This window comes from Canis lupus, chromosome 3 (assembly GCF_048164855.1).
Source record: "Canis lupus baileyi chromosome 3, mCanLup2.hap1, whole genome shotgun sequence".
Taxonomy (NCBI): Eukaryota; Metazoa; Chordata; class Mammalia; order Carnivora; family Canidae; genus Canis; species Canis lupus.
Window position 1 is genome coordinate 48,427,169 of NC_132840.1, and position 27,831 is coordinate 48,454,999.

Sequence of the window (27,831 nt, forward strand, 5' to 3'; positions counted from 1 at the left end):
GTAGAGGGATAGACAGATGGATAAACAGATGGTTGGGTGGATGATTGGGTAGATAGATAATAAATGGACAGGTGGATAGATGGTTCGGTAGATGGTGGTGAATGGTTAAATAGATGGGTGATGCACGGATGATGGGTGGATGTGTGATGGATGAGCCCTGCCTTCAAACCCACTGCCTGGAACAGAGAGGACAGGGTTCTGTCCTAAGGAAAGAGGAGCACTGAGCATAGGTGTGTCTCCTGAGCCATTGCACTCAGCTCCCCAGCAGTTTGTGCATGAAGATATCCTGGGATAGTTTTTAAAGGCTAAGCTAAATATGGCTCTAAAGGACTTAATGTAGGGGATGTCTGGGTGGCTCAGCGGTTAAGCGTCTCCCTTCAGCTCAGGTCATGATCCTGGGGTCCTGAGTTTGAGTCCCGTATCAGGCTCCCTGTGTCCCCATGCCTGCTTCTTGAGAACCTCTGCCTATGTCTCTGCCTCTCTCTCTGTGTCTCTCATGAATAAATAAAATCTTTAAAAAAAAAAAAATCTTTAAAAAACAAATAAATGAAAAGATTGTACAAAAAATTATTAAAAAATAAAATAAAAAGATTGTAAAGATCAAGCACATCTAGAAACTGCAGGTCACCTGGAAAAGTATTTGAAAAAGATGGGGAAAAAAATCACTAATATTTAATCGTTCGGAGTTATTTCTATTAACTTTTTGGTCAGTATCCTCCAGATGTTTCCATCTCTGTACACCCACACCACTCTAAAACCTACTTGATTTTATTATGTTTTCCTCCCATTAAACCATATGTTTTGGAGAATGCATGGAAAGAAGTAGATATACACATTCCGTTTGATATTTGTACAATATTCTGTGTCATTTATATGCCATTATTTTAATTTAATTTGTTGTTTCTACTGACTCTTGTTCTGTGGTTTAAGTTAGACCCCTTTTTGGTTGTAGAAGGAGATAGTAATTCAGGTTCCTTGGAGGAAAAGGAGTGTGGGCAGGGCTCCCGAGAAGCCTAGACTTGGCCAAAGGCACTGTGGGGCACAGGGCCCCTCTGCCTCCATCGGGGCTGCTTCTGTCTGGGCCTGGCCTGTGTCCCCACCCCAGCCTGCTCTCTGCTCCGTGCTCTGGCCACCCAGCAGCTGCTCACTTCTGGCTTCTGTGCCCTCGTCACTCTAAAACTTCAGCTGGTTATGTCGTGTCTCTGCTGGGAACTGTCCGGTGACCCCATGCCCCTGCCGAGGCTGCTGGGCCTGCAGCCGTGCCCCACCCAGTGCCACCCCGCCCTGCTTCTCCTAGATGTGTCTGCCTGGCTCATTCCATCAGCTGCTGACATCACCTTCCCAGGGAGGCCGCCCGTCACCAGTGTGAAAACTGTGCTGGCCCTCAACACTCCCCCTGTCACCCTGCTTTATTTTTCCCCAAACATCACTGCCACGTCCTAGGGAAAGCACTCTGGATCTTAGGTATTTCTCTGTTCACTGTCTGTCTCCTTTTCCTTCCAGAAAGTCCGCTCCATGACCCCAGGGTCTCTGACCGCTCTGTTCACTGCAGAGTTAGATCCTGGGTCCCGAATGCGTCTGGCATGCAGGAGGAATTCAGGACATGTTTTCTGAACGAATCTTCTAGGCCCTAACCTGGACCCAGTTCTTCCTGCCCCATTTAAGCTCTGCTCTCTGCTACCAGTGCCCTTGTTTCTAACTGTCCCTCTTCCCAGGAGCAGGGCCCTTGTCATCCCAGGGCATGTTCAAAGTGCCACAGGTGCCAGTAGCTCCCCAACAGCTTGGCCCGGACGCCGGGGTGTGGGAGACGCGGCCGCCCAGCTGCAGGCATGGCAGGCGGGGTGGGGCGCTGGCCTGTGGGGAGCTGTTTGGAGGGCAGGGGCCCCGGCCTTGGCCTGCCCAGCACGAGGGGGCATTCTTCCTCACTGTATGTTTCTATCTCAAGTCCTTTGGAGGCAAGAACCTGAAACGCGTGGGGATCATACTGCAAAGAGGAATCCTCATCCTGATGCTGTGTTGCTTTCCGTGCTGGGCCATCTTCATCAACACGGAGCGTATCCTCTTGCTCTTGAAACAGGACCCCGAAGTCTCCAGGTCAGCAGTGTCTGTCATGTCAGAACCCCAGATCCATAGTAAGGGACCGTCTGGTCCTCCTACCTTTGTTCGTGTTGACATTCTCGGCCAGTTACCTGGACTTGAGCCCCGTGGCAAATGGGAGCTGGGACTTGTGGATCACAGGATATAGGGCTGGCAGAGACCCCCTGACACACAGGGACACCGTGTAACTTGGTGACCCGATGCCCTGCCCAGAGCAAAAACACAGGACGAGAAGGTAATACCCTTGGCCTGGGTCTGCCTTTTCCTGGGTTGTTCAGTTCTGGTGTTTTGCAAATGCACAGAGTATTTCTCCCTGGAAGCAGAATAGCAACACACTTGCCTTCATGTTGGTTTTCACAGTTGTTTTTTTTGTGTTTTTGTTTTTGTTTTTTTAACTCTACAATTCCAGCAAGCTCTCTGGGATTGTTTCCAGGGTATGTAGGATGCAAGGAGGCATCTCTCCTTTCGAGAAGACTGTTCGTCTTGCTTCCATGTGAGATACACCTATGGTCCTCACTCTAAAATGTTTCTGAAAAAAAAAAAAAAAAGTTTCTGATTCTCACCCACATTTTAGTTCATTTTGCTGTGTTCATTCCACTGCTTCTGCTAAGAATGAGCTAAGAGATGTAAAGTCCAACTCCCCTTTAGAAAGCGGACACTCAGCAGGGCTGATATAGTGTTAATTTGGGTTGTTAGATAAAGCCTCTTAGAAATGTTATTAAATATCCCCACATAAGTTATGCTTAGCTTTAGTTTTTTAGAAGATAATGTATGGATTCAATGTGAGGAAGCATGACCATCAATTATTGGAGTATTAACCAAAGGCTGTTTGTATTTATTTCAGGATAGCCCAGATTTACGTGATGATTTTTATTCCCGCTCTTCCTGTAAGTGTCAAGGATACTTTGCATTGTGTTATGTGAAACAGCTCATGAACGTGGTCATGCGTGCGCCTCCCCACTCATTTATCACAGTGCTATTCCTCTCCGTGTTCAGCATGTATCTCTGGGACCTGCCATCCTTCCCTTACTGATTCTCAGAGCTTGTACCACTTTGAGGTCTGGCAGCTTAAATGAAATAGACACACTGGTCAGAGGAAGAAGGATCCTTCCTTATGTCATGGTTTACTTTCAATTGCAAATTAATCAGGATGTTTCCCAGGGGCTCCCCTGGGATTTGGGGACATATCCCCAGCTGGCACCCTCAGTTGGAGCCATTCAGATGTCAAGGTCGTGAGCGGTTTCAGCGTCAGCCAGTTAGAGGTTGACTTGTCAGTTCATCAGGGAGTCCTTTCTGGAAAATTTCAAACACTCAGCATCCTAGCATTGATTAGTGTGGCTCCGGTTCTCCGATTATGAGGTCACATCAAGAGGAAGTATCTTCTTGAAAAACCAAGCTGATAGAAACCGTTGGAATTACACTTTCATCATAACAGGAGGTGTTGTTCTGTTTTATATTATAGGCAGCATTCCTGTTCCAGCTGCAGACGAGATATTTACAAAGTCAGGTACAGATTTTTTTTATGTTTTTACTCCATGGTACTGGAAACATAGAGTAAATATTTTTAGGGAGTTTCCCCATAAAAGTAATTCATATTTTCCCCCCCTGGAATCCTACCCAGAGCTCCTTGTCTGGGAGACGTGAAGTCTTGTTAGATAGATTTCGTCCAGGAAATCTGGACGAAACAGGATTGAAACAGGAGAGGGGCCTGTTTCAATCTGTCTGATTCCTGCGCCTACCTCTTGTTTTACCCCACAGTCCACACACTCCACCCCTCACCTCTTCTGTGGGCTGCCTGCCTGCTTTGCGTCTGGCCCAGGCCTGGCTCTGGTGCCTCTGTTGGAGGGGAAGAGGCCCCAGGGTACCTCCACCCACATCCCCAGAAGTACCCGGGGTTCACAGTGCTCAGTACCCCAGAAGGAGAAGGGACATGGACGAGAAGGCTGAGGATGAGCTCTGCTTCACCCTGCCACCTCCCCAAGTCCTTCTTCTGTGAGCTACCTGCTTGCCTTCCCGCGACTTCTGTCCACGGAAGCCCCTCTCTCTTGATGGTGGTCAGCTCGATTTTTAAAAAAATGGAGAGTCCTACAGAAAATGTTTATTTGAGGACCAGTGTGGAGTAGGGCACAGACCCAAAAGAAGCAAGGAACGGTGGCATCGTAAAACACGGAGGTGAACGCTCAGCGTGCACCTGCCGGGGCCAGGCCTCGCGGGTGTTCTGTGTGAGAGAACGTCACAGAGAGCCCTCCCCGCGGCCCTGGTGGAGAACTGAAGTCACTTGGCCCAGGTGTCTCCCAGGTGGTCTTCCCGTGATGCTGCCTGCTGGGAAGTGATTTGCTGTCTAGGCAGTTCCTTCTCTCCTCTCTGTGATACCAGCTGTGGCCCAGCGGGTCATTCAGAAGCATCAACAGACTTCTGGTTGGTTGTGCTCACAGCGGTGCCCAAGGAGGAGACGGGCCTGGTGGCTTGGACCCTGGCTGGTGTGGTCCCATTGTGGCTATGCTGTCCTTTAAAGTCCCTGCCGGGAAAACAAAACAAACAAACAAACAAAAAAGTCCCTGCCCGGGCAGCCTGGGTGGCTCAGCCGTTTAGCGCCACCTTAGGCCCAGGGCGTGATCCTGGAGACCTGGGATCGAGTCCCCGTGTCGGGTTCCCTGCATGGAGCCTGCTTCTCCCTCTGCCTCTGCCCCCCCCTCCCCCCCGTGTCTCTCATAAATAAATAGATAAAGTCTTAAAAAAAAAAAAAGTCCCTGCCCGAGTAACTGTGAGTGTGGAGATGACCCTCTGTACACCTCCTCTCCCTCCTTCGAGTCCCGTGGCTCTCACACGTTCTCCTTCTACTGGGGCTTTTGGGGGTGTTTGGATGCCATGTGGCTCTCTTCCTCTCAGCTTGATTCAGGCACTGTTTGCCTGAAGTTACATGGACCTCCACTTGGCGGAGGTTCGGTCCCCATCATGACCTCCCTACCTCCAGATGGTTGTGGCTGTAGGTTGCCCCTGTTCCACTGATCAGCTTCACATCACAAGTTTCCACGACCCCTCCTCAGGGGTTCATTCATTTGTTAGAGCGACTTACAGAACTTAGGGCACATTTGCATACGATTTACCAGTTTATTATAAAAGAATATGACAGAGAATGCAGACAAACACCCAGAGGGCGAGGTGTGTGGGAAGAGGTGCCTTTTTCCCAGCAGGTCCTCGTGTTCACCAACCTGGAAGCTCTGAACCCTGTGCTTTGGAGATTTTTATGGAGGCTTCCTTGTGTCGGCAGGATCGATCATGTACTCTGTTCCTAGCCCCTCTCCCCTTCTGGCACATGAGAGATGGACTGAAAAAATCAACCTTCTCATCATGGCTTGGTTCTTCTGGTGACCAGTTCCCATCTGGCAGCTCACTCAGAGTCACCTCTGAGGACAAAAGGCACCCTTGTCACCCAAGAGATTCCAAAGGGTTAAGGAACTCCATGTCAAGACCAATATGAGACCAATATTAGAACAAAGGAGCCACCTAGTACCCTTATCACTGGGGATATTGCAAGGGATTTACGAGCTCTGTGCTGGAGACCGGCAGTGGGGTGGGGGCAGAGACCAGTACGTGTATTTTCCATTATTTCATACCACCTAATTGATTAACTTTTGAAAATGCTATTTGTTTTCTTATTTGTCTGGGGGCTTTAGGGGATCATCATGCCGCAAGTGATCACTGGGATTGCAGCAAATGTGATCAATGTGGGCATGAATGCCCTCCTGCTCTATGCCCTGGATCTCGGAGTAGTGTAAGTCGTGACCCACAGGCACTGAGTGTCTGCTGCGTGCTGGCTCCAGTCCCGGAGGCTGGGAGACTGGGGAGTGGAGAAGCCTGAGAGGGGTTCCTGGGAGATGCTCAGTATGATGGGGTGGGGGTGGGGAGGGATGGTGCTGGTGCTCTGGAGCACCTGGAAGGGCAGCCCGCCCAGGCTGTGGGAAGGGAGGCCTGTGGGGCTCAGTTGGAGGAGATGAAGGAGAATGAGCTGACACCTGCATGTCGGCGTGGAGTTAGCCTGAGGAGCCTGTGAACACTGAGATGGGTGACGGGAGCAGAGGCAGGAGGGGGCAGAGGACTGTAGGGATTCTCTTGCTATCTCTGAGTCGTAAGAAATCGAGCCGTTTCCATCTTTATGATGCTTGAGGATATGAGGATCCCACATAGAAAGCAGTGTCAGTTTGGACCTCCTGCTGGAAGTGCCATGCTCTCAGACCATGCCTCACTTGAACCTTCTAATGTGCCGGCCCAGAGCCACCTCCCTCCCACGTGGCAGGTGTGGTCACACCAGCACTTGTTGACCAAGCCTGGTTTAGTGGGTCATGATTGACACTTTAAAAAATGAAGTATATTATGAATAAGATAAAATGAAATAGAATAGAAAATATGAGAAGGTATGGTTTTTTTTTTTTTATGAGGCTTTTGGTTGTGTGTGTGCATGAATGTGTGCACACATAGTGTACCAGGTGGCGATAGAAAATTTATTTCTTACTATTAGTTGCAGTAGGAAATATATATAAAAGCCATTAAGTGAATGACAGTGGAGAGGTGGAATATAAGATAATTAATGAAAAAAAGGTTTGTGACGTCTTCCTTATGCCAGAAAACTGAAAGAGGCTTTGGCCGTGGGGGAGGTAAGAATCAGCTGGTGACATCAACCCATGTAAACACCTGAGTGGGGGTCTGGGTTTCCTCTGCAGGTGCACCTTGCAGACCCTCTTTTAGAAGTTCCTTGAACTAACTAAATAAATAAAAATCTTTAAAAAAAGGTTTCTTGAACAGATCTACAAAGGACAGTTTGGGGGTAGTTGGGTAAGAGAAGAACCCATAATGGATTAATAAGAATAAAATTTGAGGATTGGTCAGAAGAATGAAATGAACAAGTAGAAAGCAAGCAGAGTCCCGGGCTCTCTGTGCCAGGATGATCGTTTTATTTGTGGTGTAAAATGTCATCGGTTGGAGATGCTCTTAAGGTTACCTTGTAATAATAGCAAACAAATTTATTATAATCCTGGGAAATAAAACCACTATGAACCGTAGGCCAGTATTTTGAACATGGTAGCTGTGTTTTGATACTCTGTTTAATCATGTGTATGAATTTATCTGATGGGTTATTTCAGGCTGTGAGCAGAGAAATGGTGACAGATGTTTATGTTCTTTTGTCTCTTTGGTTGATGAATAGTCACATTGGGCTCTTCCACAAAATTCAGTGTTGGTGGAAAGAAAGCAAGTCTGCTCTACGTGGGTACTGCATTTAAATCATTAAAAGATACCCCACAGGTTCTAGGCTTTTCTGAAGACTGTGATTCTTTAATGGAACCAAAGCTTGTGAGGGGTAGCCTTTTCTTTGTACTTGGATGGAATACACTCACAGGGAATGCTCACGTTCTCTCCTTCAGAGGATCTGCCTGGGCAAACACCACTTCCCAGTTCCTCCTGTCTGCTCTTCTTTTCCTGTACGTCTGGTGGAGAAAACTCCATGTCGACACCTGGGGAGGTACGAGGACTTTCATTTCTTACATTATGTTATTTGTTATTCAGAAGGATATAATTCTGGGTTTGGGAATTTTTTTTCCCCAAGAGAGTTTTGTTTTTTAGATCTTTTGGGAAATTTGAAAATTATAGAAAATATTTAAATCAGTGAAAATATAAAAGTGATAGGTCACTATGAGATTTTTAAAAAATTTTATGTCCATGAAGGCAGCTTTTGGTCATAGAGAACTGTTGGCAGCTGTTGGGTTATAAGAATTGATACTTAATTAAAATTGCAGGTAGAAAATCCTAATTGTTCTTTGCAATACAAGTGAAGTTGGATCAATGTCTTAACTCAGGTGAACAGATTGAACTCTCTTAAACAATCAGTACCACTTACAGGTTATCTAAATTCCCTTAAATAGTTTAACATGCATTTGTAAATTTAGTAAAATAGATTTTTTCTAATCTTTAAAATTGTGAAAAATATCATGTAAAATTTGCTGTCTTAACCATTTAGTACATTCATGATGTGTAACTGTCACCACCATCTATTTCAAAACCATTTTTATCGCCCCCCCAAAAAGAAACTTTGTATCAATTAAGCAAAACTCCTCTCATTTTCCCTCGCTCAAGCCCCCAGTACCTCCATCTATTTTCTGTAGCCCTAGCACCTTTCCTGTAGGTTCTTAGGGCGTTTCTACATGTGGGATCATGCTATGTGTGAATAGAGAGGATTTTACTTCTTCTTTCCTATTCTTGATTAATTGATCTGATGGAACTTCCAGTGCAATGTTGAATAGAAGTAGCAAAAGCGAGTTATCTTTGTCTTGTTTCTGATTTCAGGGTTAGAATTTTTAGCCTTTAACCATCAATATGATACCTGTGGCATTTTCATAGAAACCCTTCATCAGGTTGAGAAAATTTCCTCTATTCCTATTTTGTCGAGTGTTTTTGTTCCTAAAGTGGTGTTGGATTTTTTTTTTTCTGCATTAACTGAGATGAGCACTATTTGTTTTTCCCCTCTTCGTTTTATTAATATGATGCATCACATTGATTGGTGTTAATCATTGCTTGCATTCCTGGGATAAATTCCATTTGGTCACAGTGTTACCATCCTTTTAATATGCAGCTGGGTGTGTTTTGTCAGTATTTTGTTGAGGATTTTTTTTTTTTTTAAGATTTAATTTATTTGGGATCCCTGGGTGGAGCAGAGGTTTGGCGCCTGCCTTTGGCCCAGGGCGCGATCCTGGAGACCCGGGATCAAATCCCACATCGGGCTCCCGGTGCATGGAGCCTGCTTCTCCCTCTGCCTATGTCTCTGCCTCTCTCTCTCTCTCTCTCTCTCTCTGACTATCATAAAATAAAAAATAAAATAAAAAAAATAAAGTGTACTATCCAATGGTTTAAAAAAAAGGGGTGGGGATCCCTGGGTGGCGCAGTGGTTTGGCGCCTGCCTTTGGCCCAGGGCGCCATCCTGGAGACCCGGGATCAAGTCCCACGTCGGGCTCCCGGTGCATGGAGCCTGCTTCTCCCTCTGCCTGTGTGTGTCTCTGCCTCTCTCTCTCTCTTCCTGTGTGACTATCATAAATAAATAAAAATTAAGAAAAAAAAGATTTAATTTATTTATTCATGAGAGAGGCAAAGACACAGGCGGAGGAAGAAGCAGGCTCCCTGTAGGGAGCCTGATGTGGGACTCGATCCCAGGACCCTGGGATCACGCCCTGAACTGAAGGCAGATGCTTAACCACTGAGCCACCTAGGCATCCCTGTTATTTTTTATTTTAGTTATGAATCTTTGCTCTTTTTCTCTTGGTCAGTTTAGCTAAAGTGTTGTCAATTTTGTTGATCTGTTTTTTTTCCCCCAAAGAATCAGTTTTTGCTTTCTTCTATTATTTTTCTTTCCTTTATTTCATTTATGTTTGCTTTAATTTTCAGTATTTATATCGTTCTAGCTTTCGGTTTCATTTGCTCTTTTTCTTTTTCGAAATCCAGTGTGTAAAATTAGTTTTATCGATTTGAGAGCTTTTCTCTTTTTTTAATCTATAAATTTACCTTGGAGTTCTCCTTTTCTGCTCCTCATGTGACATGTTGTGTATTTGTTTTCTTTTGTTTCAGAGTATTTTCTGATTTCCCTGTGTTTTATTTAAGAACATGTTTAATTTTTACATGTATGTGAGTTTTTCAGATTTCCTTCTATTATTGGTTTCTTTCCTTCTTCTCTTGTGGTTGGGGAAGATACTTTGTATCATCTCAGTCTTTTTAAATGAATTTAAACTTTTTTTGTGGCCTAAAGTATGGTCTGTCCTGGACAATGCCCCATGTGCATTCGAGAATATTGCTGATATAGAGTGGAGTGTTCTGTAGATGTCTGGTAGGGCTTGGTGTATAGTATTGTTTTAAGCCCTCTATATTTCCTTAATGATCATCTGTCCATATGTTCCATTCATTACTGAAAATAGTGTACTGGTGTCTCCAGCTATTTTGTGGAACTAATTCTCCAGTTCTATCAATGTTTGCTTCATATTTTGGGGGGCTCTGTTGTTTGGTACATACCTGTTTAAAATTATGTCTTCTTTATGAACTATTTCATCAATATATGTTATTTTTTTGTTCTTTGTAACAGATTTTGACTTAAAAATTTTTTTTTGTTTCACATTAGTATAGCCACCCCAACTCTCTTTTGGTTACTATTTGTTTTGTTTGTTTTGTTTTGTTTTTTTGATTACTATTTGGATGAGATATATTTTTCTCCTTTTCAGCCTATTTGTTGCTTGGTAAGTCACTGTCTTTGAAGTGAGTCTCTGGTAGACAGCATATAGTTAGATCATGGTTTTTTTTTTTTTTTTTTTTGGTGCATTCCATCAGCATCTGCCTTTTGATTGGAGAATTTAATCCACTTACATTTAAAGTAGTTACTGATGAGGGCAGACTTTCTTTGCCATTTTACTATTTGATTTCTGTATGTTTTATACTTTTTTTTGTGTTTTATTCCCTCCTCCACTGCCTTCTTTTTTGTTTAGTTGATTTTTTTTTGTAGTGAACTGTTTTGATTCCACTCCCATTTCCTTTGTATAGATAATTTAGATTCGTTCTTCATAGTTACTGTGGGGATTATATTGAACATCTTATATTTATAACAATTGGGGCAGTCCGGGTGGCTCAGCGGTTTAGCGCCTGCCTTCAGCCCAGGGTCTGATCCTGGAGACCCGGGATCGAGTCCCACATCGGGCTCCCTGCATGGAGCCTGCTTCTCCCTCTGCCTGTGTCTCTGCCTCTTATCTCTCTCTGTGTGTGTCTCTCATGAATAAATAAAATCTTTTAAAAAAATTATAACAATTCTGTTTGAATAGATACCAAATTAACTTCAATAGCATCCAAAAATGGTGCTTCTATACATACCGCTTTCTCCCACATCCCTTTTTGTTGTTACTGATCACATCTTTATTCATGTGTGTCTAGTAATGAAGATTTGTAATTCTTCTCTGTGCATTTGTCTTTTGAATTATGGAGGCAATAAAACATGGAGTTACAAACCAAAGATACAATAATACTGTCTTTTATATTTGCCCATATAGTTACCTTCACTGTCTTTATTTGTTTACACAACTTTGAGTTATCTCTGGCATCCTTTCAACCTGAAGGGCTCCCTTTAACATTTCCTTTAGGGCAGGTCTGGTAGTAACAAAAATCCCTCAGCTTTTGTTTAGCTAGGTATGTTTTAATTTCTCCCTCACTTTAAAAAAGATCTTATTTATTTATTTGGGGGAGAGAGATTGAGAATGTGAGCATGAGCAGGGGGTGGGGGCAGAGGGAGAGGGGAAAGCCAACTCCTCACTGAGCAGGGAGCCTGATGTGGGACTCAATCCCAGGGCCCCGAGATCATAACCTGAGCTAAAGACAGATGCTTCACTGACTGAGCCACCCAGGTGTCCTAAATTTCTCCCTCATTTTTTAAAAATATTATTTATTTATTTATTCAGAGAGAGAGAGAGAGAGAGGCAGAGACACAGGCAGAGGGAGAAGCAGGCTCCATGCAGGAAGCCTGATGTAGGACTCGATGCCGGGTCTCCAGGATCACACCCCGGGCTGCAGGTGGCGCTAAACCGCTGCGCCACCGGGGCTGCCCTCTCCCTCATTTTTTAAGGATACTTTCATCAGATACAAAATTCTTGGCTGACAGCTTTTTTCTTTCAGCAATTTATTTGTGTCATTCTACTGCTTTATGGCCTCCATGGTTTCTGATGAGAAACTGGCTATTAATCTTACTGTAGATTTCTTGTATGTGATGAGTCACTTCTCTCCTGCTGCCTAAAAAATTCTTGGTTTTTTAATTTGGTTATAATATGTCTTGCTGTGGATCTCATTGCTTTGCAGTTTGTTGAGCTTCTTTGATATATTTTCATATCTTTCTGGCAGCCGTTAACCTACTTCCTGCCTGTGAATTTGCTATTCTGAACATTTCACAAAATTTAACCTTACAATATGTGATCCTTTGCAAGTGGTTTATTTTACTTAGCATAATATTTTCAAGGTTTATCCATGCTGTAGTGTATATCGGTACTTCATTTCTTTTTACAACAGAGTAATATTCCATCATATGGATATACCATGTTTAACTTATCCATTCAACAGTTAATGGATATTTGGTTTTCACTTTTCTGCTATTATGAATAATGCTGCTGTCAACATTCACGTACAAGTTTTTGTGTGGATATATCTTTCAGTTCTTTGGGGTAAATAACTAGGAGTAGGATTGATAAGTCATATGGCAATTCTATGATTAGCCATTTGAAGAATTGTCAGACTTTTCCAAACTGGCTACATGATTTTACATTCCCACCACATCTGCACCAACTTAACTTTTTTCTTTTTTTTCTTTTCTTTTCTTTTTTCTTTCTTTTCTTTTCTTTTCTCTTTCTTTTCTTCTTTTCTTTCTTTCTCTTTCTCTTTTCTTTTTCTTCTTTGTTTTATTCATTCATTCAAGGTATCCTGTTAGGTAGGAAAAGCTATCCTGTGATTTGACTTTCATTTCCCTGATGGTGGTTGATATTGAGTAGCTTGTGTTTTAATGGCTTGCTTGGCTTTTGTATTTCCTTCTCTCTACATTTCTTCAGCTCTCTGGCTGTAAGGATGCTTTATATCATGCCATTCCATCAGATGATTTGCATCTTTATGTAATTCTGTTATCTTGTCCTCCACCTTTCTCACCTGATTAGATTTTGTAGTCTTTTGATGTCCTTCCTGATAACTGGAACACAGATTTTAATGGCATCTGATTGGATTCTGTATCCTGTGTTTTTGGCCCTGTGTATATAGCATTGCAGTTACAAATTACTGAATATTTAAAAGTCACAGGGAAGTAGAGAATAACACAACACTCATAATTTACAATACCAGATTTAATAGATGTTAACATTTTGTTTCTTCCACTTAAAAAATAAAGATTACAGATAGTGTTTGTATTAGTTAGGATTTCATTCTGCTATGGATAACAATTTCTTTAGAAAAATTGGGGTTTATTTTTCTCTCACTTGCAAAAAATTCTGAGGTAGGTGTCTAGGGATGTTATGTCTGTCTATAGTGTCACGATCATGTCCAGGGCCATCACTGCTAGTTGAGCTCACACAGGTTGCCACTTGGAGGGAGGGCTGGAACCCCCCCTGGGCTTCACTCACCATGTATCCTAGCATATGCCTTCAGTGTCCTTTTCTGAGCACAGAGGTGGATCTGCTGCCTAAGCTATATGCCATAGCATTGTATCCAACCATAAGGGGCATTAAGTAGGTTAATAGAGGTCCTGGTTCCAAGCTCTATTTATCTTATTTCTTTGCAGTATATAGTTTCCATTCCCAAGGTCACTCCACAGATCATAATGGCTACAACATTGCTATCAAGTTTGTAGGAAGGAGGAGGGCGAAGAACGGGACATTCTCCCTTTAAATGTGTTAAATTTTCTGAAAGTTGCCCACACCCAATTCTGATTTGTCCTGTTGGCCAGTACCTAGCCACACAGTCCTGTTAAGCTGAAAGAAATGTACACGTGGCCCCCAAACTTTTTGTAAGTTTATTTCTGTGAAAGTAAGGACATGGATTTAGGTAGGTAGGTCGTGGTCTCTGCCACAGCTGGGAGCCATGAAAGTGCTCAGGGTATGTAAACAGCTGTGGCTCTTCTCCTGCAATCACCCTGGATACTCTTACCTTGCTAGATTCCATGCGTGCTCCTACCTGACAAAGATGTTCCCCAGGAAAGTTATTTATCATTCTACTAATGGGTGTAATTACTTCTTAAATAAACTGAAATTGTGTCACATGTGGGAAAATTATTTCAATCTACTGGGTCCCAGTATATTTGTAGAAATGCCACAGACTCGAGATCAGGGTTTGCCCACAATAAACATACTTTATGCACATTTAAAAACAAAACTAACCTGTTAAAAATGATAAAAGAAGTGCGAGCTTAGGCCCTTATACCTTAACCCTTTCTTACAATCAACCTCCCTTCATTTTTCTTTTCATTTTTAAAAGCAGGAATGAAATCTTAGAAAACATCTGCCATTCTGCCCAGCCTCCACATCTAAACACACATGGTGTTCAGTCATTTCCTCTCGTCAGATCACAGTTCTTAATCATTTCGTATCTTTAGGTTTCAAAGTTGAACTGTTTTGCCTGTTTTGTAACAGCTTTGTTGGGATATATAATACAGGTGCCTGTATGTTAATAGTTACATTTATATTACATGCAGAACTGTATATGATACAGTTTTAGGACATTTCCATCACCCAAAATGATTCCTCATGACCCTGGTTGGTTCCTGACGTCATCATGAGCCCCAGGCAACCACTAATCTGCTCTCTCAATCTCTGTAGTGTGGCCTTTTTCGGACCATCATAAGTATTTTATATTGTACGTCAATCATCTGGTTATGAGACAAACTAAGGGCCTCTGCAGAGGTGGCTAATTACCAACGATGAATAAATCAGGTGACAAAGGAGATCTCATATATATTATGCAAAGTGATTCTTAGCTCCTTGCTCAATTTATGTCTTTTATTTTTTAAAATATTTTATTTATTCATGAGAGACACACAGAGAGAGAGAGAGAGAGGCAGAGACACAGGCAGAGGGAGAAGCAGGCTCCATGCAGGGAGCCCAAAATGGTACTCGATCCCGGGTCTCCAGGATCACACCCTGGGCCAAAGGCAGGCACCAAACTGCTGAACCACCCAGGGATCCCCAATGTCTTTGTTTTTATCTCCTCCCCACCCCTCAATTCTAATGATGTAGGAAAAGGGCCATATCTAAATAGTTTTTTATAAACACAAATGCATATTTGGGACCCTAGAACTGTGGATCTCGTTCCTTATACCTGGTTGGTAGATCTTTAATGTTGGGGGGGGCAGGATAAGATTTTGGTGTGGATTGATTTACCTGCTGTGAAATTAAGAACTATTTAATATTATTTAAATAATCAACATTTCTCTAAATATTCACTCAATACTTACATAACTAAGACCCCAAAACTTAGAATTAACAATTTAGATTTCCCAATCATTTAAACACTTAACTGTAAATTTGTCACTTTTACACGTTTAATTAAAATCTTAGGTCTAATACATCAATTCCATAAATGCCTTTAACCACCTTAAAAGCAGTTTTAAGATTATGTACAAAATGTTTGGGGTGCCTGGGTGGCTCAGTTGGTTAAGCGTCTGCCTTCAGCTCAGGTTATGATCTCCAGGTCCTGGGATTGAGCCCCACATCAGGTTCCCTGCTCAGCAAGGAGTCTGCTTCTCCTTCTCCCTCTGGCCACCCCACCCTCAACACTCATGGTTGTGCACTCTTTCTCTGTACCAAATAAATAAATAAATAGAATCTTTAAAAAAAAAAAAAGGTTTAATTACAAAACTCTTTCAGTTTTCTCACACCATACTCATTCACACAGTCTTAATATAAAAAAATGTCAATTTGTTTTTTTAATCTCTTTTTTCTTACTTTTATTCCTCCTCAAGGGATTATCTTAGCCTGCTTGTCTAGTGGGCAAGGTTACCTTCTCTGACTGTGTTTAAGGATAGTGGTGGCAGGCAGTGGTTCAGGGTGCCGACTTGGATGTGCCTTTCCAGATGGTGTCCTGCATCTGTTACCTAGTGTGAGAGGCCCTCCCCTCTCTGCGGGTAGACTTTTTCCATTACAGTAGGATTTCCAAAGTACTGTTTGTGACCACGGAGATGAGTTTTTTTCCTACCCCCAAAATACTTGTCCTAAGCGTTTTTTTCCTCTTCATAACATTTACTTAGCTTAAAAGACTAGATTTTTTTATGTTTATTCCTGGGCCATACCTCTACCCATTTTGTTAATTCTAGGACTCATATTTTTTTGCATTTTAATACTCTAAAGTTGGAACTTCTGTTTGATTTGATGTGCTAAAATACCATGTTATAGTTTAATTGGCAGATTCGTTATGGCACATATCTTAAATGTGTTGAAAACCACACTTAAGGGGACCCCTGGGTTGCTCAGCAGTTTAGCACCTGTCTTCGGCCCAGGGTGTGATCCTGGAGTCCCGGGATCGAATCCCGCATCAGGCTCCCTGCAACCAGCCTGCTTCTCCCTCTGACTGTGTCTCTGCCTCTCTCTCTCTCTCGCTCTGTGTCTCTCATGAATAAATAAATACAATCTTAAAAAAAAAAAGAAAACCACACTTAATTTCATGAAGCTTTGTCTGATTTATGCCTGCTATCTCAGATTGTGGTTTTGACTGGCCTGTTTATGATTTTATCTGTGAGCTTATTCCCCAAGGAGGTTGTTTCCCCTGTGAGTCCCATATATGCCCTGTCCATTTTGTGAAGGTTCTGTGTCTGCTCAGATCAAATAAAGTACACCTGCTCCAGTCCCCGTGTCTCATCTTAGGTTTCCTGAGCATGACTGCACCTCAGGTTCAAGCCCTCTTTTACACATGGTGACCCTTTCTGCTCATGGCTTGTTCGTACCCATGGCTGCAGGTTGGCAGGCAGGTTTTCTGGTCTTTTGATGGGGGACAGAGGAGGGGACAGTGCTTTCATGGTTCCTAATGCTCCCTGCTCACTGGGGCTTATGCCTTGATCCCTTTTCACTTCTTACCAGCCCCAGCTATCATGTAATTGATGTGAAACATTCTGCATTGGTTCTTGATGGCTTCACTTCCAAATTTGGGAATATGGGGTGGGGTCTCAGACCCTCTCTCTTCCCTTGTGGCCAGTAAGGTAAGGTTCTTTGTTCTTATGTTACAGAAATTCCTGTGTTTTTCAGTGCCTTCCTCCCCTGCCCCTTCTATCCCTTTTGTGTCCTAGACCTCAGATCCAAAGCATTGAATTTCTCGTGCTCAAATTCATGGCACGCTGGTATCATTTCTTGCAGGCAGCCCCTCTCTCCTGTTTTAGACTATTTCTCTCTCCGTTTTACAATTCCCACTCTCCTCCCTTGAGGCACCCTCTCTGTGTTTAGTGTATGTCTTTTGCTTTGCATCTTCAAGAAATGCAAAGTGGTTTTATTTTTTGGCTGTGTGGATGTTTATATTTACCTAATAGTATGATAGTTTAAATTTCTTTTTTTTTCACTTGGCCTGGAGATTGGCAGACCACCCTACAAAGCAAATCCAGCCATAGCTTGTTTTTGTAACTAGAATTTGATTGGAACACAGCCACACCTAATCATTTGCACATGCCCGTGGCTGTTCTTGTGCTGCTACAGCAGAGTTGAGCAGTGGCGACAGAGACCATTTGGCCCATGACGTTGAAAATATTTACTATTTGGCCCTTTATGAAAAATGTTACTGACCTCGCTGACTTAGCACAATATTTTATTGTTTTGATTTAAATTGTAGTGAAGTATATATAACATAAAGTTTGCTGTCTTAAACATTTTTAAGTGTATAGTTAAGTAGTGTGAAGCACATTCACATTGTAGGGCAACCATCACCACCACTCATCTCCAGAACTTTTTCATCTCGCAAAACTGGAACTCTGTTCCCATGAAGGAGTAACTCCTGCTGCCCCTCTTTCTGTCCTCTGTTGACCACTGTTTCATCATTCCACCTTCAGTCTCCGAGTTTGAGTCCCTTTGATACCTCATGTAAGTGGAATCTTACAGTATTCCTCTTTTTGTGTCTTAGCATAGTGTCCTCAGGGTTCATCCATGTTGTAGCATGTGTCAGACTCTCTTTCCCTTTTAAGGCTCAGTAATACCCCATTGTGTGTGTGTGTATGTTTGTATGTTTGTATTTCACATTCTGCTTATTCACTCATCTGTCGATGAACATTTGGGTTGCTTCCACCATTTGGCTCTTGTGAATAATGCTGCTATGAACATAGGTGTGCAGATAGCTCCTAGAGGTCATGCTTTCAATTCTTTTTATGTATCTTCAGAGGTGATACTTTGGATAATATGATACTTTTATTTTTAATTTTTTTGAGGAACCACATCACTTTACTTTCCATAGTGGTTGCACTGTTTTAGATTCCCACCAATAGTACACAATGGTTACAACGTTATCTACATCCTTACCAAGACATACCATTTTCTGTTTCTTTTTTAAAGAAGGCATTTTAATGATGACATCTCACACATCCTTGTGAGGTATCATCTTATTGTGATTTTGATTTGCATTTTCCTAATGATTAGGGATGTTGAGCATTCTTTCTTGTGCTTATGGCTATTTGTATATCTTATTTAATTTTTTTAAAGATTTATTTATTTATTCATGAGAGAGACTGAGAGAGAGAGGCAGAGACTTAGGCAGAGGGAGAAGTAGAATCCTCCCTCATAGGGAGCCCGATGTGGGACTCAATCCTGGGACCATGCCCTGAGCCCAAGGCAGATGCTCAACCACTGAGCCACCCAGGCATCGCCAGATTCTGTTCTGTTGATGGTGTTTTTTGATGCACAGAAGTTTTAAATTTTGAGAGTTGAAAAGATCTATTTTTACAATCATTGCATGTGAGCGGTATATTTTCACATGGATTTAGTTTCCTAGTGATGATCTCCTTGATGCCCCCATTAGCCTACAGCCACAACCTGCCTTAGTGAATATCCTACATGTGTTCTTATGGAGGTCTATGAAAGCGTCTCTGCCATTTATACCCAGTCATGAAATGTGTGGGTGGGAGGGCATATACATACTTCAGTTTCACGAAGTATTGCCAGCCCTGTTTCCACCATCTCAAACTGTGGTCTTGTTTGACATCTTTAAAAAGTATATTATTTTTGTGGGCAACTGTGATTACTCCCAGTCCCTGGCCATTTGGAGGAAGCAGGCATGTTATATAGAATTGTTGGTATCAGAGACTGTTGAAAAGTAAAAGCTGTTTTCTCTCTTCCCTGTTCTCTAGGTTGGACTAGGGACTGTTTCCAAGAATGGAACTCCTACATCCAGCTGGCTATTCCCAGTATGTTCATGGTGTGCATCGAGTGGTGGACCTTTGAGATTGGAACCTTCCTTGCAGGTTTGTCAGCAGTTCAGTAGAAATCAAGAACAGCCTGGCTACTCTTGTTTCCAGAGCTTTTTAAGAGATGTAGGCCTTACTTCTCCTTCCTTTCCCTTATGTCAAGTGCTCAGGGAAGTTTCCAACTAGGGAAGCTAAGGTGTAAATCCTTGCCTGACCATAAGCGTATTCCAGTTGAGTGAGGCTTTATACATTCAGAAAGGGAGGACACATCTAAAAGGTTTGCCAGGGTCATGGAGAGGGAGAACAGAAACCCAATTATGGGTCTCGTGACTTCTCAGACCTTCTATTTCCACTGACTTTTGCTAGGCATTGTGCAAGTTTTTAAGCCATTTTCAAACATAGTGGCTTGTTGGCTCTGTTTTTGATGTGATCTTTATTTCTATCAGAGCTGTATTAATTTTGGTCATAGGTATTTACCCTACTCATCTATTTTTTAAAGATTTTATTTATTTATTTATGAGAGACTGAGATCGAGAGAGAGGCAGAGACATAGGCAGAGGGAGAAGCAGGCTCCCCACGGGGAGCCCAATGCAGGACTCAATCCCAAGACCCCAGGATCACAACCTGAGCCGAAGGCAGACACTCATCCACTGAGCCACCAAGATGCCCCTCACCTTAGCCATCTTATTGCCAGTAAAGTTATAGAGGAAATAATAGAGACAGAGGATGATAAATAATTGATGTTAAAGTTCCTGGGGGACATTTGGATACTCCAGTAGTCCCACCATGTCTATACAGAGTCCCACTGCTTTCCATCCTTTTCTTCCCACATTGGGATCCTACGTCTCCCCAAGGAATGACCTGCAACTTTAGGAGCCTTGTTGTTTTCTACTTTAAACCTGATGTTTTGTTCCTTGGTAGAACAGGAGCTTGCAGATTGAACTCGTTTCAGGTCTTAGCTGCTCTAGTTCTTGGAAGCTTCCTAGGAGTGGACCTCTGGGGCTCTCCTCAGCACAGATAGTGAATTCTGCCTTTGGTTTTGCTTCCTTCTGGGAGCAGTCCTGGCTTCTTTTAAAATTCTTTTTTTAAAAGATTTATTTATTTGAGAGAGTGAGAAAGATTGTGCGTGTATGCATGAGTTGGGGAGAAGGGGAGAGAATTTTCAGAGACTCTCTGCCGAGTGCGGAGCCTGTGAGGCCCAATGTCATGACCCATGAGATCATAATCTGAGCTGAAACCAAGAGGTAGACACTTACCTGACTGAGCCACTCAGGTACCACCCAAGCTTCTTTTAAATTAAGATATGTTTTAGTTTCATAAGGAAAATGTTTGCTTTAATCCACCTCCTAAGATGTGTTTTGTGTGTGTCTGTGCCAACATTTCAGGACTGATTAGTGTGACAGAGCTTGGGGCCCAGGCCATCATTTACGAACTGGCCTCTGCAGCCTACATGGTAAGAACCTTGGGGTAAGACCCAGCACCTTCTCTGTATAAACTCTACTGGGCCATCATTGCATTCATTCAACCCACTGTGCTGTGTGCTGGGGAGAGAGGAAAAACCAGACAGCAGGAGGGTGAGCCAAGCATACTGGAGGGAGTGTAGATTTGGGGGCCAGATCCTGGGTTTGAGTTCTGCCATGCTGCTCTTCCCATTGTGCAGCCGTGGGCTCATTACTTAACCTTTCTGAGCTTCAGTTGTCCCATATACAAAATGGAAAAAAATAATACGTATGTAGCAAGTGAAGACTAAATACAATAATGTATCACAGCACTTAGCACAACGCCTGGCATGTTTATTCACATATGAAGTTGGTGCTAGGACATGATGGAGAGTGAGACGGAGATAGTCTCTGCCCTCTCGTGGCCTGTGGGCTGGTGGGGAGACAGAGACAAACGGATACATGAGAGGATTACAAATATATATGACATGTACCACAGGAGAAGCAAAAAAAAGTCCTAGATGCATAAAAATAGAGATGGATACCTTTTTAGGGAGGGCAGTCAGAAACAGTCCTTCTGAGCCACTAGGTAAGCTGAGCTTGGAAAGGTGAGGGAGAGCCAGCCCCGGAAGCCCAAGGCTGAGAGCTGATGCCCAGTGTGGGCGAAGGCTATGTGATGGGAAGGAACACATGACGCGTTCAGGGACCCGAAATGGGAACCTGGTTGAAGGGGTTAGTGAGGAAAGAAGGGGGTGACATGTAGAAGCTGGCTTAGGGGAGAACAGACATTTGAGGGGTTCTGGAAGGAGGCTACTGGAATCATTAGGTGAACACATAGGAGGCTGCTGGTGGGCGGGTAGAAAAGTGGGTTAGTTGTGTTCTAGGGCAGAGTTGATAGAATGTGACCAGGGTTTGGATGTGGAAGGCAAGGCGATGAATAGGAAGAATCACAAATGACCCCCAAGTTTCTGGCTTGAATAATTGTGCCTCTTACCTCTTGATTCTTTTGGAATATTCCAAACCTGTACAAGTATTCCCTTTTTTTTGTTAAAGATCAACAAAGCCCCTCTGGGCAGTGGGATATGGGCCATTTTTGTTTCCATGTATTATTTTTTTATTCTCAAAAACAAGGTTTTGTTTTTGTTTTTAAGATTTTATTTATTTATTCATGAGAGACACCGAGAGAGAGGCAGAGACATAGGCAGAGAGAGAAGCAGGCTCCATGGAGGGAGCCCAATAATGGCAGTTGATCCAGGACTCCAGGATCACGCCCTGGGCCGAAGGAGGTGCTCAACCGCTGAGCCACCCAGGCGTCCCCAAAACAAAGGTTTTTTTAGTGGGGATTGATGCTGACATTTAGGAAGAAAAAGGGAAAATGTCTAGGAGCAAACCCCATGTAGATGTAGAAGTTGAGAATAGGACAGCTCAGCCAAAAAGGAGGACAGGCCAATGTGGAATGAAGAAAATCAGGAGAACATGTTGTGGAGGAAGCCAGCTATGAAGAATGAGTCACAGAAGGAATGACAGTTGAGTGGAGGGCTTCTGGGCAGGAGGGGCGTAGCATAAGGTGAGGTTGGAAAGTGTCCCTAAGATTTCAGGTCATCGGAGACCTTAGATGGGGAGCAAGAGCCATATTCCAGCAAACACTGACTTTCGGGGTTGGCAAAGGAGCAGAGGCTACTGAGGTAGACCATTCTGTCTGGAGGTTTGGTAGTTGATGGTGGGAAATAATCCCATCAAGGGAGGGTTTTGGTGTGGCTTCTCTATTTAAATGTAGATGCTAGAGCTTGTGCATAGGTATGTGATCAACAGTACCGGTCTTCTGCCTCTATCATCTTCAGATCTTCATGTTTTTCTACCTGTTCTGTCCTAGCCTTCCTTTTGTTTTTATTTTAAATTGTGCTAAAAACCACATAACAAAATTTACCATCTTTTAATTTATTTATTAGAGAGAGAACACATATGAGAGAGCACAAGCAGGAAGGACGGGGCAGAGGGAGAAGGAGAAGCAACTCTCTACTGTTCAGGGAGCCTGACGGGCTTGATCCTAAGACCCTGAGGTCATAACCTGAGCCGAACTGAGCCACCCAGGTCCCCCAAAATTTACCATCTTAACCAGGTTTAACTGTGCAGTTCAGTCGTGTTAACATTGTTGTGCAGCCAAACTCCAGAACCTTTTCATCCCATAAGACTGAAACTCTACCCATTCAGCAATTACCCGCTCCCCCTGCCCTCAGCCTCTGGCAGCAACTATTCCACTTCCTGTTTTTTGTCATGCACTTTCCTTTGTTAGAGGCAGTAAGGCAATAATTCTTCATTATTCCTATGGAAGAAAAAAAACAAGTCCCTGCAGGAGTGAGCTTACAGTCAAAATTACAGAATACAAAGAAATAACCACCATGAGCAAGAGTTTGAACAGACACAACAAACAGAAAAATTAGAGTTCAGAACTTAAGATGATGGAGTAATAATCATAATCGGGGAATAGGAAAGTATTATGCTTAAAGTCAGTAAACATAAAAGAAGGAGCTGAAGCCAAAAAGCACAATATTTGGAAAAGAACCAGATAGGAATCTTTAAATCACAGATTATAGCTATACAGATATAATACTTAATGGGATAAACAGATATGTTAAATCAGGAGAAGCAAATCATAAACTTGAAGATTGATCAGTGGAAATTCCAGAAGAAAACAAAGACATGGGGAGGGGCAAGATGGGGGAAGAGTAGGGTCCCCAAATCACCTGTCCCCACCAAATTACCTAGAAAACCTTCAAATTATCCTGAAAATCTACGAATTCGGCCTGAGAATTAAAGAGAGAACAGCTGGAATGCAACAGTGAGAAGAGTTCGCGCTTCTATCAAGGTAGGAAGACGGGGGAAAAAGGAATAAAGAAACAAAGGCCTCCAAGGGGGAGGGGCCCCGCGAGGAGCTGGGCTGAGGCCGGGGCGAGTGTCCCCAGGACAGGAGAGCCCCGACCCGGAGGAGCAGGAGCTGCACCGACCTTCCCGGGCGGAGAGGGGCTCCCAGGGAGTTGGAGCAGGACCCAGGAGGGCGGGGATGCCCTCGGGCTCCCTGGGACACTAACAGAGGAACTGCGCTCCCTAAGGACTGCAGCGCACACGGCGGGAGCCGGGACCAGGGACCCGGAGCAGCTCGGAGGGGCTCGGGGGCTGCTCCGCGGAGGGGGCTGCGGCCCGGGAGCGCGAATCCAACACCGCAGGCTCCGGAGCACAGAGCGCCGGGACACAGCCCAGGATCCCGCCTCCCCCGGGACAGGCAGAGGCCAGGAGGGCCCAGGACAGCAAGGACGCTCCTGCCCCGAGCTGAGCAGATCAGCGGCCCCGCCCGGAGCCTCCAGGCCCTGCAGACGGAGAGCTCCGGAGTTCCTGCGGGGGCTGAATCCAGGTTTCCAGAGCTGGCCCCGCCACTGGGGCTGTTCCTCCTGGGGCCTCACGGGGTAAACAACCCCCACTGAGCCCTGCACCAGGCAGGGGCACAGCAGCTCCCCCAACTGCTAACACCTGAAAATCAGCACAACATGCCCCTTCCCCAGAAGACCAGCTAGACAGACAAGTTCCAGGGGAAGTCAAGGGACTTAAAGACACAGAATCAGAAGATACTCCCCCGTGGTTCTTTTTTTTTTTTTCTTTCTTTTTTTTTGTTTTTTTTTTTTTGGTTTGTTTTGCTTTTTGATTTGTTTCCTTCCCCCACCCTTTTTTTCCTTTCTTTTTCTTTCTATTTTTCTTCTTTTTTTTCTTTTTTTCTTCCTTTTTTTTCCTCTTTCTCTTTTCTTTCCTTCTTTCTCTCCTCTCTTTTTCTCCTTTTCCCAATACAACTTGCTTTTGGCCACTCTGCACTGAGCAAAATGACTAGAAGGAAAACCTCACCTCAAAAGAAAGAATCAGAAACAGTCCTCTCTCCCACAGAGTTACAAAATCTGGATTACAATTCAATGTCAGAAAGCCAACTCAGAAGCACTATTATACAGCTGCTGGTGGCTCTAGAAAAAAGCATAAAGGACTCAAGAGACTTCATGACTGCAGAATTTAGAGCTAATCAGGCAGAAATTAAAAATCAATTGAATGAGATGCAATCCAAACTAGAAGTCCTAACGACGAGGGTTAACGAGGTGGAAGAACGAGTGAGTGACATAGAAGACAAGTTGATGGCAAAGAGGGAAACTGAGGAAAAAAGAGACAAACAATTAAAAGACCATGAAGATAGATTAAGGGGAATAAACGACAGCCTGAGGAAGAAAAACCTACGTTTAATTGGTGTTCCCGAGGGCGCCGAAAGGGACAGAGGTCCAGAATATGTATTTGAACAAATTCTAGCTGAAAACTTTCCTAGTCTGGGAAGGGAAACAGGCATTCAGATCCAGGAAATAGAGAGATTCCCCCCCTAAAATCAATAAAAACCGTTCAACACCTCGACATTTAATAGTGAAGCTTGCAAATTCCAAAGATAAAGAGAAGATCCTTAAAGCAGCAAGAGACAAGAAATCCCTGACTTTTATGGGGAGGAGTATTAGGGTAACAGCAGACCTCTCCACAGAGACCTGGCAGGCCAGAAAGGGCTGGCAGGATATATTCAGGGTCCTAAATGAGAAGAACATGCAACCAAGAATACTTTATCCAGCAAGGCTCTCATTCAAAATGGAAGGAGAGATAAAGAGCTTCCAAGACAGGCAGGAACTGAAAGAATATGTGACCTCCAAACCAGCTCCGCAAGAAATTTTAAGGGGGACTCTTAAAATTCCCCTTTAAGAAGAAGTTCAGTGCAACAATCCACAAAAACAAGGACTGAATAGATATCATGACACTAAACTCATATCTCAATAGTAACTCTGAACGTGAACGGGCTTAATGACCCCATCAAAAGGCGCAGGGTTTCAGACTGGATAAAAAGCAGGACCCATCTATTTGCTGTCTACAAGAGACTCATTGTAGATAGAAGGACACCTACAGCCTGAAAATAAAAGGTTGGAGAACCATTTACCATTTGAACGGTCCTCAAAAGAAAGCAGGGGTAGCCATCCTTATATCAGATAAACTAAAATTTACCCCGAAGACTGTAGTGAGAGATGAAGAGGGACACTATATCATACTTAAAGGATCTATCCAACAAGAGGACTTAACAATCCTCAATATATATGCCCCGAATGTGGGAGCTGCCAAATATATAAATCAATTAATAACCAAAGTGAAGAAATACTTAGATAATAATACACTTATACTTGGTGACTTCAATCTAGCTCTTTCTATACTTGATAGGTCTTCTAAACACAACATCTCCAAAGAAATGAGAGCTTTAAATGATACATTGGACCAGATGGATTTCACAGATATCTACAGAACTTTACATCCAAACTCTACTGAATACACATTCTTCTCAAGTGCACATGGAACTTTCTCCAGAATAGACCACATACTGGGTCACAAATCGGGTCTGAACCGATACCAAAAGATTGGGATTGTCCCCTGCATATTCTCAGACCATAATGCCTTGAAATTAGAACTAAATCACAAGAAGAAGTTTGGAAGGACCTCAAACACGTGGAGGTTAAGGACCATCCTGCTAAAAGATGAAAGGGTCAACCAGGAAATTAAGGAAGAATTAAAAAGATTCATGGAAACTAATGAGAATGAAGAGACAACCGTTCAAAATCTTTGGGATGCAGCAAAAGCAGTCTTAAGGGGGAAATACATTGCAATACAAGCATCCATTCAAAAACTGGAAAGAACTCAAATACAAAAGCTAACCTTACACATAAAGGAGCTAGAGAAAAAACAGCAAATAGATCCTACACCCAGGAGAAGAAGAGAGTTAATAAAGATTCGAGCAGAACTCAACGAAATCGAGACCAGAAGAACTGTGGAACAGATCAACAGAACCAGGAGTTGGTTCTTTGAAAGAATTAATAAGATAGATAAACCATTAGCCAGCCTTATTAAAAAGAAGAGAGAGAAGACTCAAATTAATAAAATTATGAATGAGAAAGGAGAGATCACTACCAATACCAAGGAAATACAAACGATTTTAAAAACATATTATGAACAGCTATACACCAATAAATTAGGCAATCTAGAAGAAATGGACGCATTCCTGGAAAGCCACAAACTACCAAAACTGGAACAGGAAGAAATAGAAAACCTGAACAGGCCAATAACCAGGGAGGAAATTGAAGCAGTCATCAAAAACCTCCCAAGACACAAGAGTCCAGGGCCAGATGGCTTCCCAGGGGAATTCTATCAAACGTTTAAAGAAGAAACCATACCTATTCTCCTAAAGCTGTTTGGAAAGATAGAAAGAGATGGAGTACTTCCAAATTCGTTCTATGAGGCCAGCATCACCTTAATTCCAAAACCAGACAAAGACCCAACCAAAAAGGAGAATTACAGACCAATATCCCTGATGAACATGGATGCAAAAATTCTCAACAAGATACTGGCCAATAGGATCCAACAATACATTAAGAAAATTATTCACCATGACCAAGTAGGATTTATCCCTGGGACACAAGGCTGGTTCAACACCCGTAAAACAATCAATGTGATTCATCATATCAGCAAGAGAAAAACCAAGAACCATATGATCCTCTCATTAGATGCAGAGAAAGCATTTGACAAAATACAGCATCGATTCCTGATCAAAACTCTTCAGAGTGTAGGGATAGAGGGAACATTCCTCAACATCTTAAAAGCCATCTACGAAAAGCCCACAGCAAATATCATTCTCAATGGGGAAACACTGGGAGCCTTTCCCCTAAGATCAGGAACAAGACAGGATGTCCACTCTCACCACTGCTATTCAACATAGTACTGGAAGTCCTAGCCTCAGCAATCAGACAACAAAAAGACATTAAAGGCATTCAAATTGGCAAAGAAGAAGTCAAACTCTCCCTCTTCGCCAATGACATGATACTCTACATAGAAAACCCAAAAGTCTCCACCCCAAGATTGCTAGAACTCATACAGCAATTTGGTAGCGTGGCAGGATACAAAATCAATGCCCAGAAATCAGTGGCATTTCTATACACTAACAATGAGACTGAAGAAAGAGAAATTAAGGAGTCAATCCCATTTACAATTGCACCCAAAAGCATAAGATACCTAGGAATAAACCTAACCAAAGATGTAAAGGATCTATACCCTAAAAACGATAGAACACTTCTGAAAGAAATTGAGGAAGACACAAAGAGATGGAAAAATATTCCATGCTTATGGATTGGCAGAATTCATATTGTGAAAATGTCAATGTTACCCAAGGCAATATACACGTTTAATGCAATCCCTGTCAAAATACCATGGATTTTCTTCGGAGAGTTAGAACAAATTATTTTAAGATTTGTGTGGAATCAGAAAAGACCCCGAATA

General features: G+C 43.0%; 1 protein-coding gene across 4 annotated transcripts in view; it reads left to right on the top strand.

The window, feature by feature from the left end:
* The window catches only part of ALDH3A2 (aldehyde dehydrogenase 3 family member A2), a 124,092-nt gene that overhangs the window by 8,868 nt on the left and 87,393 nt on the right, over nt 1-27,831 (top strand). For all 4 annotated transcript variants that reach the window (XM_072820936.1, XM_072820937.1, XM_072820938.1 and 1 more), the window contains 7 exons: nt 1,946-2,094; nt 2,942-2,984; nt 3,560-3,604; nt 5,775-5,872; nt 7,518-7,615; nt 18,956-19,069; nt 20,398-20,465. In XM_072820936.1, the coding sequence (XP_072677037.1) occupies nt 1,946-2,094; nt 2,942-2,984; nt 3,560-3,604; nt 5,775-5,872; nt 7,518-7,615; nt 18,956-19,069; nt 20,398-20,465 (615 nt within the window). The remainder of the gene's footprint in view (nt 1-1,945; nt 2,095-2,941; nt 2,985-3,559; nt 3,605-5,774; nt 5,873-7,517; nt 7,616-18,955; nt 19,070-20,397; nt 20,466-27,831) is intronic.